This window comes from Filicampus tigris, chromosome 14 (genome assembly GCF_054856515.1).
Source record: "Filicampus tigris isolate MCC_2025a chromosome 14, RoL_Ftig_1.0, whole genome shotgun sequence".
Taxonomy (NCBI): domain Eukaryota; kingdom Metazoa; phylum Chordata; class Actinopteri; order Syngnathiformes; family Syngnathidae; genus Filicampus; species Filicampus tigris.
The window spans coordinates 20,594,913-20,615,382 of NC_141230.1; the positions used below are offsets into that span (position 1 = coordinate 20,594,913).

Consider the following 20,470-nt stretch of genomic DNA (forward strand, 5'->3'; position numbering starts at 1 on the left):
ACGCCGACTATTATGAAGCAACAGAGAGAGCGTCTTTATTGAAAATATATGAGCCAAAAGCCCAAGGATTATAAATAAAAATATACAATACAAAAATAGAAACTGTTTTTAAAAACTGTCCTAAAAGAACAAATATAACTTTAACAAAATGTACTGCCTCAAAATGCAAACTATAATTAAAAAAAACGTCCCGAAATACTAAGTTAAAAAATTGCAACTGTGATTGAAAAAAAAACAAAACAGTAATACAATTACTGTTGTTACACAAACGCCCCCCAAAAACAAATACTCTATACAAAAAAGTAGTCATTAAAAACTGTCCGAACATTTTTCAAAACACCAATCATGAAAAAATCCTAAAGTCCTTGTCCAAAACATCAAATGTTATTAAAAAACTGTCATTAAAAAAACACCTGTGGTGCAGGAAAAAAATCACCTAATTGTTGTGAAACAAAAATACAACAAAAAATTTCAGACATGTGTAGTGGAAACAAAAATCCCGATTTGTATATTAATTTAATATAAAATATGTGACGTATTGATGAGTGCGTGCATAACAAGAAACAGTCAGGAGTCCAGGTGGGTTAATTTAATTTATACATTACATTTGACACACAAAAAACAGACAGCGGCATTGACAAAGTCTCCATTTATACATGAATGTAGAAAAGAAACAAAAGTCACCTTGATAGTAATAATAATAATAATAATAATAACAATAACAATAATAATACTGCATAGAATTTTGGACATTAGCACGGTAGGAAAGAAAAGAAGGTGAAGTAGGGAGATGGGAAAGATACAAAAAAATATGTATATCTGTATAAATATAAATTCACGATTAATATACATTACACACGCTCCTTGGGGGTACAAATACATACAAGTAAAAAGAAAAGAAAAATCAGTCATCGATTGTCAGTCATCATTTTGTAACCCTAAAAAAAAAAAAACACACACACACACACACCTGATTACTTATAAAGCTTTTTGTTGTCCTTTATGGGGCCAGTATGTCATAAACATTGAACCCCTAATGTGTTTTTTTTTAACTGCAAAAATTGATTTTTTTTTTTTTTTTTTTAACTAGGATATATATTTTTTTTCTTCCTGCCCTCTAACAGCTAGAAAAGAACACAAGAACAAGTGCAGAAACAACAAAAGTGAAAGGCAATAAAAACAAGGCAGCACCCCCCACCCCATGTGGGGAAAAAAAAAATTGTAGGGGGGTGTCGGGATTGTTCAGCGGGCTTTACAGCATACACAAGGCACATTTCGTTAGGCTATTAGCACAACTGCCTAAGCCAAATTAGAAAGTTTGTGGAAAACAAGAACAAAGTTTGAGCAAGTACATAGGTATTTTTATAGATTTGGTAAAGGTGGGTTGAAAATGACTTCGGCAATTCTTCCATTCAGGCTAACAATTTACAGTCATTGTCAAAGCATTATAATGTTAAAAAATGAAGGAAAAAAAAATGGACACACCACATCATCCTGCCAGTCGTAAGTAACGGGTCAGTCTGGAATACTGACAAAAAAGTTAAACTTCTACAGGTTGCCCCCCCCACCCCCCAAAAAAAAAAAGATTGACAAAGCATTTCATTCTTTTCAAACTTGCCATAAATCCACCGCGTGGCCTCTCTGAGAGCTTGGCCGTGCTGCGCTCAGGGACCCGCCCCGACGTAGGACGGGGAAGGCTCGGCCATCGACGTTCCACATTCATCATCATCATCATCATCATCACTTTTAAGCCACAATAAAACAGGTAATAATTAAAACAGGTAAATAATACTAATAAGCAGCATTTTGTAAGTGAAACACACACACATACAGTATACTGTATATACCGTAAGTGTATACATTGTAGATAAAGCAAAATGTTTGTACATGGCACTTATTAATACTTTCAAATGGATATTAAGTATTTTAGGGACACACATTGTATTGCACTTAAGTCATACGCATGTGTTTGGCTGCATTTCTTCGCCCCCACAACTAAATTTTGTTGTTTTACATTTTTTTATGAAAATGAGGGGAAGGAGCTAAAATTTTTTTACACTTATTTTTTTGAAAACCAAATGTATTCTTGTACAATTGCAGATGTATTTATTTTTACTATAACATTGAAATTTTCAAAGCTGGAAACTTTCTGTGAAATTTCAATGCAGGCAAAAAGTCAGAAAATTACAATAGAGTAGAGTCAGATTTTTAGAGATAAGTGTTATTTTTTTAGGTTATGTAATTCTTTTTGTAAAGTGATGACTTTTGTAATTGTAAACTTTTAAAAATATTTTTAACATGTTTCCTGATTTTTTTCTGTCATGTTTGTATAATTATTAACGAACAAACCTATAATTGGAAAATGATTTTTTTCGTCCGTACAGACAGACGTCAAAATTGTTAAAAACCTTGCAGAATGCAGAAAAAAGGTAGGAATACTATCGGAATAAATTTTTCCTTTTTTTTCTTTTTGCCATTTTTCCCTCTAAAATCTTTTTTTTTTTTTTAAAGATACATTTCTGGAATTTCCATAGCTGGAAAAGTTCTGTGGAATTTTAATGCAAACGAAAGAAAGAAATTTACAAGAATACAGTTGGATTTAAAAACAAAAAAAAAAGGGATATGCAAACAAAAACTGCAAAGCCTAAAATGACAAATGATGAGGGTCTCACATCTGTCTGGGACACGCCGTATATTGTATTCTAAACATGTCTAAACTTCCCTTGGAAAGTATCCAGTTTTGAATATGTTCAACATCCCCCCCTGGAAAAAAGTTATTTTAAATTCAAATTCCTACACTCTAACCCTGCCTGGAGGGGACTGGCGCACCCTTAACAGTTTGGGAATCGCATGTCTTTCAGATAGTCTGAGGGGAATATGTAAAGTCTATTGCAAACACATCAAAATTTCCCATGGAAGTGCCCAGCTTTGAATATTCTCGACTAAAGTTCTCCTGGAGAACTTTGGCGCAAATTTGTCAGCCCGTTTGAGTCGCTTTGGCTGAGTCCTGCTCCCGCGCACAACCCTCCTGTTGAACTTACCCCACTCCCTCTTCACATGTCAGATTTCAGTGTAAAAAAAACAACAAGACTTTGTTAAAGTCACTTTGGAGTGTTTCAGTCGCGTAAGACAATAGGAAGGAATGGAAGGAAGGGACTGCCGACTTGTTGACATTCTTACCGGACTCGCCAAGCGGCAGAATGTTGCTTCTTGGTCCCGTGCGGGGAGGGGCGTCAGTCCATCTAAACGTAGACCGGCTCGCATCCTTCCCCCGCTTCCTCGTCGTCGTCTTCGTCCTCATCCTCTTCCTCGGGGCTGGGCGGCCCCTCGCCGCCCTCCAAAGGTTTGGGGTAGCGGAAGGGGCAGCCGTTGTCGTCGAAGAACCTGCGGAAGGTGAACTCGTAGAAGGCGTGCTCCGGGTGCTTGCCGTGGGGCGAGCACAGGGCGTCCAGGGCCCGGGTGCTGTCGCCGCTGTCGCTCCAGGCCCCGGGGCCGCCCTCCTCCTCCACCGGGTCGAAGTTGGACGTGTCCATGGGGTGGGCGATCTTGGGTCGGTAGGGGGCGGGCTGCTGGCGGAGGTTGCTGGAGAAATCCACCTGGCTGAAGAAGGGGTGCGCCTTGATCTCCCCGGCGCCGTTGGCACCCAGGCGGTCCTGCGCCGAGCAGCAGAGGCGCCCGATGATGTCCACGGCTTCCGGACTCAGCTTGACTTGGGCGGGCACCTGGAGTGTACTCTCCCAGTTGATTACCTGGACATATGGCACGTGATTGAGAGATTATTCGGTGGTGTGGAGTTTGCTGCTTCACAGGGCGAGATTTAAAAATTTTGAGCCGATTTCCAAACTCTGAGAGACCCCACACGTGACGAGAAAAAAAAACAAAAAAAAAACAGCGTGCTAAAGTTTTGAACGTATCGTGTGTGGTGTGCAGAGATCAACACATCACACACGAACCACATTCATTCACAGATATTCTCACGTCACACGGAAAATCTCGCAAAACCCCTCGGGATTAAAGATTAGACTTTGGAGTGAACAAACATGGCGGCTAGAGAAGAGGTCTCAGGTCGTGTCTTGACGGTGGCGCTACTTTGCGAATTTTTTGGGGGGGGGAAAAGGGACACAAAAAGAAACCGTTTTGGGCTCTGTTGCGCCATGACTATTTTCGTTTTGGTTTCCCACCGCGCTTCTTCGTGGTAGTGTAGTAGTTTAGAATGATATTTCCTTGGCCATCTGCTCGGAAGACGGTCAGGGTCGACAATCGATTGCAAATCCTCGTGTGTGGTCAGATGATTTTTAAAAAACGTCAAAAGCGGCGTACACCCGCACGACCAATTTGGACAAATTTGAACATTTACGTTAACTTCACTGATTACTGGAGTTTCGACAAAATTATCCTGAGTGATTATCTTGTGGTGTGGTGTGTGTCAAGAGCGATTTTTCCTTCCCTGGCAAAACGGTCGGTGCTGATCATCGTAAATATGAAACCTGTACTATATTAACAATCGCAAACCCTTTGTTATGTCTCTTCATGACTTATCTGTTTGTGTTTGTCAGTGATAGACTGCACCGTATTATGACTTTTGTACAAACTCAGATTACATTGCAGGGGTCGAGCCAGAAATGGCCGATAATCATCTCTTTGGACATTTGTAAAATATGAAAAAAAACTCTTTCCATGTACAGTGGTAGAAAAACAAAATGTCATTTGCAAGAATGAGCAGGAGGGAATCCACTCTATTCGATAGTGTGTAAAAAAGAAAAGAAAACAAGACTACACTTATTCCGCCTACTCCACATTCTCACTCACCTTAATCTGAGTCTCTGTGGGAGTGGGTGCCAGGAAGGGCGGCTGTCCCACCAGCATCTCAAACAAGATCACGCCGACGCTCCACCAGTCACACAACTGCGTGTAACCTGAACACACGCGCAAGAATCCGCCAATCAGCGCCTCGGTTGGTGTCGCCGGACGAGATGGCTATTTGCGTTCCGGTGGGCCCACCTTTGCGCAGCAGCACCTCGGGGGCGATGTAGTTGGGCGTGCCCACCAGCGAGTGAGCCAGGCAGCGCTGGTGTTGCCGATTGGCCCGCTGTTCCAGCGTCATCAGCCGGTCGCCGCAGCGGCAGTTGGACACGTCGTCCCAGAAGTCGCTGGGCTCCATGCTGTCCTGTCTCACGTGGCTCCCTGGCGGAATGGGGGCGTGGTAACCAGAGGTGGAAGTAAGTCACATGTAAGCACATCATATGCCAGTCTCAAGTCTGAACTTTAAAGTTCCAAGCAAGTCGTTCAGCTACAGCCGCTGGTGCAATTTCAATCGCTTTATTGAACAAGCAGGAACAAAACTAACACGTACAAAGCACACTCTTACACAAGCTGCTACGGACACAACTGTCACTCAAGCATTTAACACGCAGACAGGCTAACGGTTAGCCAGTAAGACAGGCCCCCACTTTTTAGAGGCACACCCTCACAAAGGCCACACAAAAGATAAGGATGTGAAAATGGGGACCCCAAGTGGACAACAATAAAACCTGCACCATAAAATAACGCAAAATATATTTTTTTTATAATTACTCGATTTTTCAATGAGTCGCAAAAGGTGTAACACTTAATCAATGATCAAATTATTACGATTGTGATCATTGTTAAGAGCCATTGTTTAACTTAAAATTGTCCAAATGATCAGATTGCAGCCCCTCAACTGTATATTCTCCGATGTATCAAGTCCTCCGCGGAAGCAGACTGATCATCTTTGCGTTTCACCAAATAAAGCATTTGCAAACATTTGGTTTCACTTTGGAAAAGAGCGTGCGAGTTTCTCCTTTCCGAGCAGCTCACCTTTCTGGTAGTACTTGGAGTTGTGGGTCCAGCGGAAACCCGTGCACAGGCCAAAGTCGGTCAGCTTGATGTGTCCGTCCAGGTCGATGAGGATGTTGTCGGGCTTGATGTCGCGGTGGATGAAGCCCATCTTGTGGACGCTCTCGATGGCCAGCGTCAGCTCGGCCACGTAGAAGCACGCCAGCGGCTCGGGGAAGACGCCCATGCGGATCAGCAGGCTCATCATGTCGCCGCCGGGGATGTAGTCCATGACGAAGTACAGGCTGTCGCGGTCCTGGAAGGAGTAGTAGAGGCGCACCACCCACTCGTTGTCCGCCTCCGCTAGGATGTCGCGCTCAGCCTTCACGTGGGCCACCTGTGTCGACGTCCAAAAATATACCGCTCACAAAAAGGTCAACCGCTAAAAGTCCTAGTTCAATCAGAAGTGAGAGCGGGATACTTTATGAAACCGAGACAACAACCTAAAAAGGGAGTCACCTGGTTCCTGTTGAGGACGTCTTTCTTGCGCAGAGTCTTCATGGCGTAGAGGGCGTACGTGTCCACTTTGCGCGTCAAGCACACCTCCCCGAAGGCGCCGATGCCCAGCGTCTTGATTTTGACAAACATGGACTTGTCCATCTTGGCGCGCCGCAGCCGGTTGTAGTTGGACTCCTTCTGGTTGAGCATCTTCCTCATCTGGCCCTGCTCCGCCTCCGACAGGCCGGCCTGGGCAACGGGAACAGGAAGACTCAAGAAATGCTCACAAGTTGACTCATAGTGTTTCTTAACTGAATACTAACTTAAAGCGGAAGTCAACCCAAACCCCTTTTTTTTTTTTTAAAGGATATGTTCTATGCAGGCCCACTAGTTGAAACAAGGCATCCTGATAAATATTGCGTTTGTGCAATAATAGTTGACCCACTCCTTTTTAAGCCATCTCTGGGGGCGGCCATTTTGTCACTTCTGTCGACTGAAAATGAGATCACAGTTGCTCGGGGCTCAGGTAACGACCAATCATGGCTCGGCTACAGAAAACAGGTGAGTCGTGATTGGTCGTTACCTGAGCCCTGAGCAGTTGTGATGTCATTTTCAGTCGACAGGAGTGACAAAATGGCCGCCCCCACAGAGGGCTAAAAAGGGGTGGATTTTGCTGCTTAACTCTTATTCCACAAATGTAATATAAATCAGAATGCTTATGCGTGTTTCAACTAGTGGGCCTGCATAGAACATATTCTTGAAAAAAATAGGTTTGGGCTGATTTCCCCTTTAGATACTAAACTATACTAAGGAGCTTGCAGTTGATTTTATTTAGTTTTTATCAGGGAGGAACATGAAATAATTGTCTTTAATATCCTTTCATTACTACCTAATATTCAATAGAGCTGATGAAAATAGAAGTCATTCGTAGTTATATATTTTGTATTATCGGTATCAAGATACTTTGTTAGTATGAAAGTCGGAATTACGGAACTCTGTCTGACCGTAAAAAACTGCCTCAGGAGGAGTTTAAAAGGGTAGAGGCCAAATTCATGGTATGCTCACCATCGAGATAAAGATCTGGTTGTCTACAACAAACTCCCCAGGGGAGAATTCTCCAGATGTCAGGCTGTAGATTATCTGCTGAGTACTTTGCCACGGACAGTTGCAAACAAATCCGACTTTGGGCGACAAAACAATCACAGTGCTCGTCTTGTCAAAAGCGCCCCAAGTGGCTATGGGTGTTCAGAATGTCTGTTATGTGTCATGTCAAAGCCCGAAGCGATTAGGACTTTTAATATTGTTCAAGCTCCTCTTTCTTGAACTCACACATGGTCAGCCTGCAGCCATGTATAAAGTTAAATATTTTATTTGGTATAAATCGGGTGGCACAAACCGTCTGGGGCTAAATGTTTCAAAGGCGTGTCCAGATGAAGTTGTTTACAGCGACACGTACGCTAAGGCAAGTTTGCTGATTATTCAATCCATTTTAAGTACTTTAAACCAGATTGGAAAAATAGAATTGGAAGGATTCCGACGGACCAGATCCATCATCGTAAAAGCGGTATGGGTCGGCCATCTATTATCTATCATTAACTTAACTGTCCCTGAAATGGTTCCCTTACCTTGGACATTTCCTGTTCAAGCTGCAGCCTGCGGTTGAGCTTCTGCTGGTAGGTCTTCATGACGTTCTCGATGTGCTGCTCCATGTAGAACTTGAAGGCAAAGGGTGAGTAGGTCTTGATCCGGGACTCTCGCTTCTCCTCGTCGCGGCCGTTTTTCCTCACTGGCACGGGCGACGTCTGGATCTGCTTCTTGTCTTTGACCGTTTTCTCCGCCTTGCCGCCTTTTGGCTTCTCCTTAATCTGCTGGCAACCGTCGTCCGTGGCTCCGCTGCCGCCGCTGCCGCTCTGTGTGCTTCTGGAAGCGGGACCACCCAGATCCTGAGCCCCACCCACGGCTCCCGCGGCCTCCAGGGTGCCCCCGGTCTCTCCGGGCGACATGATGAGATTCTTGGGGTAAGGTGGCGGTGGGCAGCGGGGTTCCTGGGGGGGCTCCAGGGAGTAGGTCTCCTCTGGCATGTAGGCCAGTGGCTCTGTCGTTTCCTGGGCTTGGGCGGCCATCCAGCTGGGGTGGCAGGGGCCCACTGCTGTCTTCGGTTCTGGTCTCATCACCCGAATGCTCTTGACTGGCTGTTGGATGGGTGGAGATGTGACGGCTGTGATGGTGTTGGGAGGACCCAGGGAAGGGTCCTGGGGCGCGCTCATGGGAGGCCGAACCCCGTTGGACACGGCCGAGCGGCTGTTGAAGGAGTTGGCCCTGCTGGGCACCCGGACCTCACCCCTGAATGGCCCCTGAGGTTGGGGCTGTCTGGCTTGGGGAGCCCCTTCGGGACCTGGGGGCCCCGCCCAGTGGTGCTCATACAAGTCCAGGTTGAGGCTCGCCCTGGATGGCGTCATCAAGCCCTGGGGAAGATCGGGGAAGTCCGGGCCCATAGGCGGCACCCCGCCTGGGGAACGGGACATCATGTGGACCTGATGGGAGGTGGGGCTCGCCTGACGCGGGTGCGAGTGAGGGGCCAGGTACAGATTGGCGGGGTACCCCCCCGCACCTCCTCCTGGCACATTCTGGCCCATGGGCCCTTTAGCTTGCATGTTGACATAGTTGTCAGGGGGCGCCATGGGCGGCGGCGGCGCCATCTTGTTTTGAAAGGAGGCAGTTCTCTTGACTCCGTAGCCCGCGGGCTCCATTAAGTGAGGCCTGGCGTGGCCGTAGTCATAGTGGGGGCCCGGCACGGGGGCCCCAGGTGGAAGCGGTTGACCGGGCACATTGTAGCTCATCATTGGCCCGTGCTGTTCCATACTACCAGGATAGCCTTTCTGCTGGGCCCCGGGGGGGTACATGGTGTTGGCCGGGTTAGTCTGGGGGGCCATCACCGGCGGGTAGTTACCCATGCTGGGCGGTCGACCCATGGGGTTCCCCATGGGGGGACCCTGTGCTGCTCCAGAGGGCGGCATCATGTAGTTCATGACGGGGGGAGCGCTCATGTAGGGTCTGGGCATTTCGCCTTCCGGACCATATCCGGCCACACCCTCGTACATGGGGTGATACGGGGGCATGGCGCCCGCAGCCTCACCTGGAACTTCCAGCGGGGGGCGGTGGTCCATCGGGGGGGGCATGCCAGCTTTTCCTGACATCACAACAAACAATTTATCAATCACAAATGTATGTTTCCCACTTGTCAGGCTAATTACAACGCTATCAATGGCAATTCAGATGCAGAACTGCGCCCGCAAAGTCACAAGGGCCTACCTGGCGAAGTTTGCTTGATAACACGCACGATGAGCTCATTGCGAGGGTCCAGGTAGCTCATCTTACTAATGTATTCCAGAGCCGCTTCGATGTTCCTGCTTCCCGTTTGCTTCAGCGCCCGGACGGCCATTTCCTGTGGAACACAAAATAGAACGTGAGGACCTCCACCAAGGCAACCCTAAACATCCTTCTATCCGTTCTCTACACCGCGTATCCTGTTCAGAGAGGAGACTATCCCACCTTACTTGGTAGACTGGCAAAAGGCGGGGCTACGACCCCGGACTGGTCGCCCGGACTGGTCATGGAGAGAGACGACCACTGACATCGTGAGACTGAGTGGGAAACGTATCGTAGCTGCACGCACCCAAGTCAGACGAGTGCCTTGCAACACGATCATTGACTGGCAACCCGACTGTATATGACACGTAATGATAAAAATACAGCCGCAGAGCTGCACCTTTATTTGTAATGTCCCCTATTTATACCAGCTGACATTTCTAAAGTACCACGGAGCATCCGATTTAATGGTCTACTCTTGTGTCATTATTTACATCATGTTTGACGTGACTAATGTACCATATTTATATCTACACACCTGCAATGTACGATACTGCCATGAAAATGTATTCACACGTTGAGTACCATATTCACTGTTCTACACAGACAGACCTTCCAGAGCGCAGAAGGTTCTGGATTGTTTGGGGAACAGATAAAAACATTCCTGTATCCATGTGAGAAATCCCCAAATCAGCATGCATCAGCAACAGATGGGCCAGGAAACACACAAACAGCACAAGTGGGTCAAACGGCTCAAGCCGGGACACGTAATTTGCGGTTTGGGAGTCATTTTTCTTCCCTTTTAATGTAGGTCAATGTTGAAAAAGACAAGCGCTGATCCGCGGTCTGTCTCGGGGAAATGCAAAAAAGCGGAATGCGAGGGAAATGGTCCCGTCGACACACAATAATCATTGTCCACGAGTGTTGTTATGGCACGTGTGCAACGGTCGTCACAGCTGTGCGACGCCGCGGGGCGAGGTCCATCACCGGGGCGGGGAAAAACATTCCGGGTATTCATAACCGATTATGCTCGGCCTCGGCCTTCGCATTTACGTCTGGATTTGACGATCATAACCGTCATTCCTGGATGACGTGGCGAGAACGCGGCCTGAATGTTTTTGCTCTATTTTTCTGAAGCACATTCCAGATCTGATAAGTCCAAGGAGAGGGGAGGTGGGAAAGGAAGCGCCGAGCCACCCAACAGATTCCTGCGAGGCGGCCACTTTTGCACGAACGGGAGTTTCCCGACATTAAAAGGCACCACCCAAAATATTCACGTCTAATGCCTGACTTTTTTTTTTCTTTTTTTCCGAAATAACGTTGCCAGAACCTCCATTTATTGAATTCCTCTCAAGATCAATTCCAAGAAACAAAAATCTCTGAACACATCTCACCTAAATGTTGAATGCAGACCTCCACCAAGGCAACACTGTTGACAAAACGTAATTTTCTACTGGACCGTTGCTCATTGATGACAATTTCTGATCAGAAATATATTCTGCTGTAAAAAGACGTCAGAGAAACGACAAAAGTTGTGTCCCATAATTACTGGTCCTGTAGGTGGCAGTGATGCGCATTACAACGCATGAATTAGTGGTTGAGCAATTTATTCAGGGGGGGGTCCTACATTTAGGACTTAAGTTATGTTGCTAAAATAGTAACCAATACTGAAATTGACCATCGATTTTTCGCCAATTTCAACGGGAAAGTTAAGCTGAACAAATTCACAATTGGAAACTTTTCCATAGAAAATCATTTAAAGGAATTTTGCTCCCCTATCCCACAATGAGCGTCTGACTCCACAAGAAGCGTCACGGTATGCAATCACCCATGGGAAAAATGTTAGAAATGTCGACCTCGTCAGCTCTCGGGCAATTTTTACAAGAATCTGATAAGAATCTGACAAGAATCTCGCAGGTCGTGGCGAGCAGGAGGAAGGAAATGTGTGTTGTTGAGGAGTTTTATGAAACAATAGCAATCATTCCTTTGGCTACTCGGTCAGCTGCTTGCAACTTCCAAGCAATTTCCCACTCGGACACAAAAGTGAGATGCTTGTGTTGCCGTCTCCTCGCAATGCTCAACATAAAGCACGCGCACACAAAGGCCATGTCGGGCAAAACAAACGAGACGTCTTGGAGAATTTCTGATCATCGACAAATTCGAGTGACTTCATTTTGTTTGGGAAACATCGTTGCGATGGCAACGCACTAGCTGGAGATCAGCTGAAGTGACTGCCAGCAGAGTGTTTGTAAACGAGGCATGGACGAAGGCCGTCCTCCAGCTGTTCGGGATCGTCTCTCACACTTTTTTTTTTTTTTTTTAAGTTGAGAAATAAAAACACAAACCATACAACCGAGGAACTCTCACAGTAGTTAAGTGTGAGAGTGAGCACGTGCGAGAGTGAGCGCTCCAGAGAAAGCAACGTAGCAAGAGTGAGTGAAAGTGTGAGAAGAAGCCAGAGTGAGCCAGTAGGTGAAGGGGTGACAAACTGAGTGAGATGGAGAGAGAGAGAAAGAGAGAGAAAGAGAGAGCGAGAGAGAGAGAGAGACAGAGAGAGAGAGCGAACGAGTGATGGGAGAGTGAGGGTGTGACAGTGAGCGGCACAATGAGAGAGAGTGAACGATAGAGTTTGACAGTGTGAGGGAGTGACTTGCAATGGGTAAGAAGAGAATGTGTAGCGAGGGAGAGTGAGTGAGTGAGTGAGTGAGGTAACAAATCTCTGACAGAGTGAATGAAAAGTCGGGTTGCGTTGGGGAGGAAAATCATAGTAACTACCGCCATTGTGTTGCCATGGCGACAGATGTTCTCCACGTTCGGCCGACCAGGAAGCGGGAATTCCACATATTTGCGATCTGCACTGTCTCAACGCAAATGTCAAACGGCACGCCGCCATCAAAATGGCCGCCGACGCGCCGAGAGTATGTCCCATTTCAACACGCAAACAATAAACACACGCCAGCAAGTCACATCCTGTGTCTGTTGCATAAACGCCACCGACGCGGATTCCATATGCAGGAAAAAACACACGCGCGCACACGCCCCTACCTAAACTTAGTACAAATACACAGAAACTGCACAGCTACGTACACACTTGTTACAAATTCACACACAATACATCCTTTATAGCAACATATCAATCAATACACATACAACTACATACACGACAAATACACACACACACACACACACACACGAGCATTCCAAATACACTCACACAAACAGACACATTCACTCTTTACAAATACACACACACAGTTTACAGTAACATACACACGCACTACAAATATACACAATTGACTTCTGAATACAGAAACATAAATGACACACCTTACAAAGAGATTGACACTGTAGTAATAGATGCACACAAGTCACACTGTTACATACACACTTATAAGAAATACAAACACATACTTTACAGCTACTGTACATATACACACACACATTGCAAATATACACACCTACACACACTAACACAAAATACAATCACTACACACACACAAACTAATCTATTCAAACACATTACAAATACACGCACACACATTTAGACACACAGATAATACAGATAACTGTAAACTGCAGATAACATACACGCATAACACACAAACACACACCTTCAAACTACATACAGTAAATGCTCTTTACTGATACAGTCGATAAGAAAAAAAAAAAAAAAAAAAAAACGCCCACTATACAGTTACATACCCACTCAACATTACACATGCACGCATCGAGTTTTTCATGTGCTGTCAATGCGTGGCATACTGCTCCCACCGTCCTCCCCCTTCGCTCCCCCTCTAAAACATTTCCTCCTCACTGGTTATGCAACCAGCCACATTGCTGGCGAATTTGCAGCTGGAGAAGTCCAGCAAGGAGAAGACGAGGAGAGCTGATAAGACGTCCACTTTATACACTAAATACACACTCATTTCAAATCTACACACGGGCATTAGAAATACAAAAACAAACAACAAAAAACACACACGCAGTGAAGCAAGACAATACCTAATAGTGTAACACAAACAAACATACACAACGCACAAAACATGTACGTAAAAAAACACACACACACACAACATGCACGTCAACACAAAACTCACCCGACACATACACACAGGCAAACACACACACAACAAAAAAAAGCACACGCATCAACACACACCACGCCACACAAAAATAAATACACAAACACCACAACACAACACACAAGAGATGCAAAACTCACCAAACTCGCATACAAAAACATCACCCATCACACACAGGACACAACACAAACACACGCCCACAAAGTACATACTATAAACATACAAAACACAAAAAAAAAACGCCTCCCCCTACCCCCGTCCCGTGTCAGTGTTGTGTAACAACAATACCGACGCTGTCACACAGCACGAATGTGAAGTCCGTTTTGATGCTATTTTGTTTTGCTGTTTTAAATATGAGGTATTGTGTTGCCGGATGGTCCCGCACACGTAGACAAGAGGGGGGGGGTGTCACGGGTACGGGGGGGGGGGGGCGGTCACAGCTCGGGGGGAGGGGGCCGGTTCGGTGCTGGTGGCGACGACAGGGAACTGATCCGCCCTGTTGCCATTGAATGTCCACTTCCTGCTTTGACAATGGCGACAGCGGCGCACAGAGGGCCAGGAAATGGCCTCCATTGTATAATCATAATAATAAAAAGGCTCTCCAATACGCTATCGGAAACTAGCGGTTAGCCTGACATTTTGCAAGTTAAACTATCCTGACCTATAATGACCCTAACGTCCATGCCATCATCCTCACTACAACTCGATAAACTAGCCAAACGCTAATGTAATCCTAACCTAACCAATGCGCTAACCCAAGCCGTTAGCCAAAATCAGCAATTATCGTAACAAAACATAATCTTGAACTCGGCATTAGCCCAACGTTAGCATTAGGCAAACGTAAACTATCAACTAACCCGAGAGGTGATCCAAAACAACCTTTTACCTGAAACTAACCTAACATTGACGTCATCCTAACGTCAGCTACAAGCGAACCCTAGCTGTTATCTAAAACTAGCGGTCAGCCTTCCTACCTTAGACATCCCGTCCAAAAGTAGCCGTTCATCAACAGGTGAGGTTATTTCAACTCAAGCAACCCGTTAACCTAAACCAGTCGGTCTCGACGTGCGCTCCGCAATTTGTAATGAATGATTATGTCATATAATCTTAAAATGCGTGAGTGTACATACAGTATGGGGAACTGTGGCCAATAAAATCAGAATTATTCCTCCCTACTGACGCATCGCAACATAAATCTGAAATGTTAACTTTTTAGAACAACTCTTTTTTTAACTGATTTGGTTTGTAACATGTCAGAAAATAGGCAAAAATGTTGATCACTCTTTTCTAAAGTAAAAGCAATTGTTTTAATTTGATTCTACACAATCAATCCGTTTTCATGGAGGAAAACAGAAATCAGATAATAGTGAGAATATGAAATTCCGAGCATTTGGATAGTTTTATACTAAAAAAAATATATATCCAAAGGATTCATCAATTATAAGAAAGCATGATCGATTACCTGTCAATTAATCGATGAACCCTCGCAACTCGAAATGAAAGTAAAGACATAGTTGTGTGCGTCTCACCTGGTCACATCCGGCATTTACGAGCTCCTGCAGCATCTGCCGGTTGACCTCGCCGGCGGGGTGCCCGGACCCCGACGGGGGTCCCGACTCGTTGGCGAAGGGCATGAGCGACTTTCGAATCTCGCGCAGGGCGCTCTGGTAATTGTTAAACTTCTGGGGCGGCCGCACGGGCTGTTGGCGCCCGGCCGCGTCCTTGCCGCCCTTGCAGTCGGCGGGGCGGCTGGCGCCCTCAGCCCGCTGGCCGCCCCCGTGCAGGGCCTGGCTCACCAGCTTGGCCGGCTGCTTCAGGCCCTCCTTGATTTCCTGGAGCCTCTGGCGCGTGTTGCCCACGTAGGGCGCCGCCGGGAACGTCTTGGGCCTCATGGCCGCGGTGGCCGGGGGTCAGGCAGCACACTTTCCGCCCCTGGTGGCTGACCCAAATAGATAATAAAGGTCTCTCCCGTAGAGGATGCGAGATTGGTCTCCCTTGTTTGTTTGTCTGAGGACTGGAGGTAGCGGCGGGGGTTCTACAGGCGCTCCATGGTGTGGCTTTCAAGGCTCGGGTTCCAGCTTATTCCAGGAAATGCAGCCGCTCGCAAGGGTGCCGCTGAGCCAAATCATGATGCTGCCAATCTGCTCCTGCGGAAGGAAGTAGGACGGTAAGGAGTTAGAGCCCACTCCGGAGTTTCCCGCCCAAAGACGGCAACAAAACGGACGTGGGACCGGAATCCATCTTGATAAAGATGGCAAGTGCCCGTCGAAATGCCGAGTGTCAGACTTTGGGGGCCCCCGGTCCAGCGGCGTCCCCCGCCTTCACCCCCGGCCCGTTCGCCGTTAGCTCAGTTGCATTAGTCGACGTGTCACCGCATACTCGCGCAGCGCAGTCATCGGTGAACACCCAACAACTACCCGTGGAGGGCGCCGCGCGTCAGACATGCGACCGGGAATTGAAATACCGCATTTTAAGGCGGGAAGGATTTGGACAAATATTTGATTTGCAGTTTGTGACGGCGATTTAATGGGATTGGTTTTTCAAGGTCCTCTTTCCATGTAATTTTAAACATAAGCAATAAATTCATCTGTTGTAGAACAAACAATATCAGATCTAGTACACATCAATGTTTTTTGGTCTTATGGGTTAGCCTGAGGCTAAAATAAAGGTAAATGTGGCATGAATTCACATGAAAGATGCAATTTAAAAAAAACATTCTACTGCACTGCGATGTCCTTTTAAATTTGATGTTGACATTTCCGCCCTATGGCAGTACCTTGACTTAGTAGCTCAATTTTCTTGTATATCAAATCAATATTCCATATTGACAATGCTGACCAAGCGACAGCTCCTAACTGGAAAAACTCGGAAGTTGGGGCAATTGAAAGTCAAGGCACCGCTGTATCAAAAAAATTAAACGAAATAAAAATACTCGCTGACATAAAGATGGAATGCGTGAAAGTGGTAATAAGAGCCGGGGACAAAAGTCTGGTGCTAATATTTCTGTAACACGGGGGGGTCAGCCAGAGGTGATCTCAGCAAGCCGGGGGCTGGGGGTGGGGGGGCAATCCTAATACACCAGAGTCCCTTGAAATACTTCGACTAACCCACCTCCTCGCCGACTGCCCCCATTGCTTCGGGCCATTTCGGAAAAGGACACTCACCCCCTTTCTGGAACAAATGTGGGGAGGGGGATGTTTGCGTTCGTTTGTCACGGTGGGAAACGGCAGGGCGGGCGGCGGGCAGAAGGCATGGTTTCGGGTCGGTGCGGGGTTCCCGCCCAGCCGTACTATATCGTGTGATGTGCCTCGTTTAGAAAGTTGATAACAAATCGATGGGAATTAACTGGAATTTATGCAAAATTTTAATACAGTGCACCCCCGGGGGATACGGACTAGGCTGGCCACGAATAGGGAAAAAACATTTTAACATCCAACACTGCATGTTTTTTTTAAGCCTTGGCACACATTTCACTTAACTGTAGCCTGGCATCTAAGTCTGAATGTTTGGCCATCGTAGTATTTGTCTTATATTTTAATGTGTAAAAAAATAAATAAATAAATACACAAAATTATTTTTTTTTTTAGAGAGCTAATACTGGCCAATCAAATCAACCAACTGATTAATCGGTCAGGCCTTTATTTTTATTGCTTCCAGGGTGATGATTATACTAATTGAAATCTATGGAAAGGTGGGGGTACACCTGGGAATTTTTGTGAGTCATTTACAATTTGACAACCAATCCCGTTCACAGCTATTTAGAGACTTCAATAAACGGGAATACCGGGTTGTCCGGTGTCAGGGGACTTCATCGCCTCTGTTACCGCCTCATTGAATCACTTGGGAACGTCATCTATTCTTCGCCCGTCCTGAAATAAACCCCAAAAACGTGGCTGGTCTGGAAATAGGAATGATGAGCAGCTGGGCATTGCCGTTCAAAATATTAACACGCTGATCTTAAATAGTGCGCAATACATACCAAGCCCTCAACTATGGACCCTGCACAAATTCATTCGAAAACAATATGCCAATGGCATGGGGCTTAAAAGTCTATTTTCCCCCCATCAAGTAATCCAATTGAGTTATTTCGACTATAAATTTATTTGAAATGCATTGAGGTAGACCACTATGTATGATAGCTTGCGGATTTTATCCTTCGCTTCAATACACAAGAGGATGAAAGCATAATTATAGTTTTAATATTACACAGTAAACCTGTTTTGAATGAAAAAAAATACACAGAAATGAAATAGGTCATTTTAAATTCTAGAAATTAGATTTTATTGACGATTTTGCGATCAGCTTTCGGGTCTCTATGGCAGGAAGCCAAAAGGGGTCTGATTTACATTCTTACGTTACCAAGGTGTAACACAACTAATTGGATGACAAGGTGTCCAAAAGGAGGCTCAGTTAAGTTGCAAAATTGTACTAAACTAACTTTCAAATGTACAAAAGTTACAGTCACATAATAGTGTATACCGCTAAATGTAACAAAATTGACTTTTTCAGGGAATGCATCTTAACTTTTCCATGTTCCCAAAATGTCAAGCGTACTAAAACATAACCTTGGGGTTTAGTGGATTTTTTTTTAATAATTGGGGTCTAATTGTATTAGCTTTCACAAGTACAAGTGACAGTGACAACACTGTGTACCCACAAAACTACAATACTCGAACGTATCCTTATTTTTGAGTGTTACGGGGTGAAAAAAAGTGAGATATATGAGTTATATAAAATGTTATACATAGAATTGTTCCCAAAACATCAAGAGTTCAAAAATAGAACCTTGAGGGACATCCCCAAACAGCCTAACAGCGCAATTTATTTTAAGAGCAGTACAAGATGATCAATTCACATTACAACAATAATGTTGTGATAAAGCGAATGACAAGAACCACAAGGTGCTTTTTTGCATCTTTTTAAGTCCAACAGTTGGGAACGTGTATGTGTCTGGGTACAAAAGTGACAGTGACAACAGTGTCCTAAAGACACCCACAAGGACTTTTTATTTAATGCAACAACACTGGAGACACAAACCAGGATTTTTTTTTAGCCCCACCAACAACCCCAAACTAGCAACAACGACACGAAATTATTAAAGTTCACAGTGACCATTTTGTCAAGCGAAGCTAAAAACAACTGGGTGAGCTAGGTCGCAAACTAGCACCCCCAAACCCCCCCATACCCATCCCCTCCTCTCACCCCACGTCCCTTTTATGCAGGACGGTGGAAAAATGTGCAAACCCCAGTTGGCTTGACTTTCAGGTCGCTAGGTTTGACTCTTACAAGTGAAATTAAGAGCAGAAACGTTCCACCAAGCGGTGCGGAATCGCCATTTTGTAACATTTTTGGTGTAGAAGACCACCACTGGCAACACCAGCAACCCCCCTTCCCACCCCTCCCCAAAAAGTACAGTCCACCTACCATGTGATGGAAAAGGAGCGATTAAATCTGCTTCGAAAAGTTCTCGCCAGGCTTTGGGAGCTCTTGGTCGGGTTTAGAAGGGACGAAAATGGGAAGAAGGAGAAGAAGTGATGGTAGCAGCCTCCATTTTCTTCAACGGGCTGAAAGTCAAGTAAAAAAAAAAAAAAGAAAGTTGGACACTCGCTGCATTGTTAACATTCCACAGGTCACGTGACCGCATCGACGAGCGTCACAGCGGGGCCGCGCGAAGATCGTCTGTGAACAGTATGATGCGCCGCTAAAATACCTGCGCACAAATGGAAATGAGAGACAATCGAGCGGATACAATAGCGTAAAGAGTGAGACATCTGCGTAAAACTGACATTTTACTCATTTCTGTCGCTGCAGTTCCATTTTATCGTAGGGTGGACCTCCTTATACTCGCGGTTCGGCACCCGCTATACAGCTCTCAACGCATAGTGGAGGTTTATCCGCGTTTTTTTTTCGTTTTTGGCCACAAAACAATTTTGAACATGCTTCCTGGCGAAAAAGAAAAGCTGTTTGCAACCGATAAAACTGTTGGCGAAATTCTTTGCAACCGGTTGCCACTCTCAGTGAGATACGGGCTAAAGGGAGACATTACGCATTTTCCCCCCTATTTTCATCTGTAGCATGCTTTCATCAAAATCACCTGTCACTCCGGTATGCACAAATGGATAAAGAACGAAATTTCGCCACATTTGACTCAGCACAAAGTGAATTGCACATATCTAGTCTGCACTTAATTACGCAGCAGTGATTTGAAAATACAAAAACTCTTAAGATTTTGAGAATGCAGTCAAATACAGCATAATGTGCAAATACAACAGTAAGGTACTTTAGTGAGAAGCAAAAATTGTAATGTCCGAATTTGCAATCCAGCAGTCTGATCGCCTGAGGTACAATTATTTCGCAACTTTGTAGTCTTGCACCAAGTGCTAAAATACCCCACGGATGGAGATTTAGAGATGTCTTTTACAGGAAACATTTTGTCATGGTGTAATTGGCTCGGGGCATTACAACAAATTTTCCATAGGCTGTCTTATTTATATCTAGTGATAAACTGCATAGTGCTCCCGGCCACTGGAAGAAACTCAACATTATAATGTTGAGTTATATAAATTGGCAACTTTACCATCTTTTACGTTCATTTGAATATGAAAAAAAAAAGCTTAGATTTGTAAAATGTTCACATAACTGCTGTTTTGATGATGTATGTGTGCAGAAAAGCGGTGAAAATTTTCACGCCACCCGATCCTCATCACTATTGCAGTGTTTTATTA

General features: G+C 45.3%; 1 protein-coding gene across 1 annotated transcript; it reads right to left on the reverse strand.

Annotated features, from left to right (window-relative positions):
- Positions 1–574: 574 nt before the first annotated feature.
- On the reverse strand, positions 575–19,359 carry lats2 (large tumor suppressor kinase 2). Its single transcript, XM_086051910.1, has 9 exons — positions 19,170–19,359; positions 15,275–15,892; positions 9,607–9,739; positions 7,920–9,484; positions 6,316–6,543; positions 5,839–6,193; positions 5,002–5,184; positions 4,810–4,916; positions 575–3,749 (listed from the first exon to the last, which is right to left on the reverse strand). Exons 2-9 carry the CDS (start codon positions 15,635–15,637, stop codon positions 3,243–3,245), a joined length of 3,441 nt encoding a protein of 1,146 aa, XP_085908036.1. The 5' UTR covers positions 15,638–15,892; positions 19,170–19,359; the 3' UTR covers positions 575–3,242.
- Between the last annotated feature and the right edge of the window lie 1,111 nt (positions 19,360–20,470).

Coding starts and splice junctions, on each gene's coding strand:
- lats2 (XM_086051910.1), bottom strand. CDS start 15,637: ATGAGGCCCAAGACGTTCCCGGCGGCGCCCTACGTGGGCAACACGCGC. Junction 9,740..15,274: donor TAAATGCCGGATGTGACCAG/GTGAGACGCACA, acceptor TGTGTTCCACAG/GAAATGGCCGTCCGGGCGCT. Junction 9,485..9,606: donor TATCAAGCAAACTTCGCCAG/GTAGGCCCTTGT, acceptor TTGTGATGTCAG/GAAAAGCTGGCATGCCCCCC.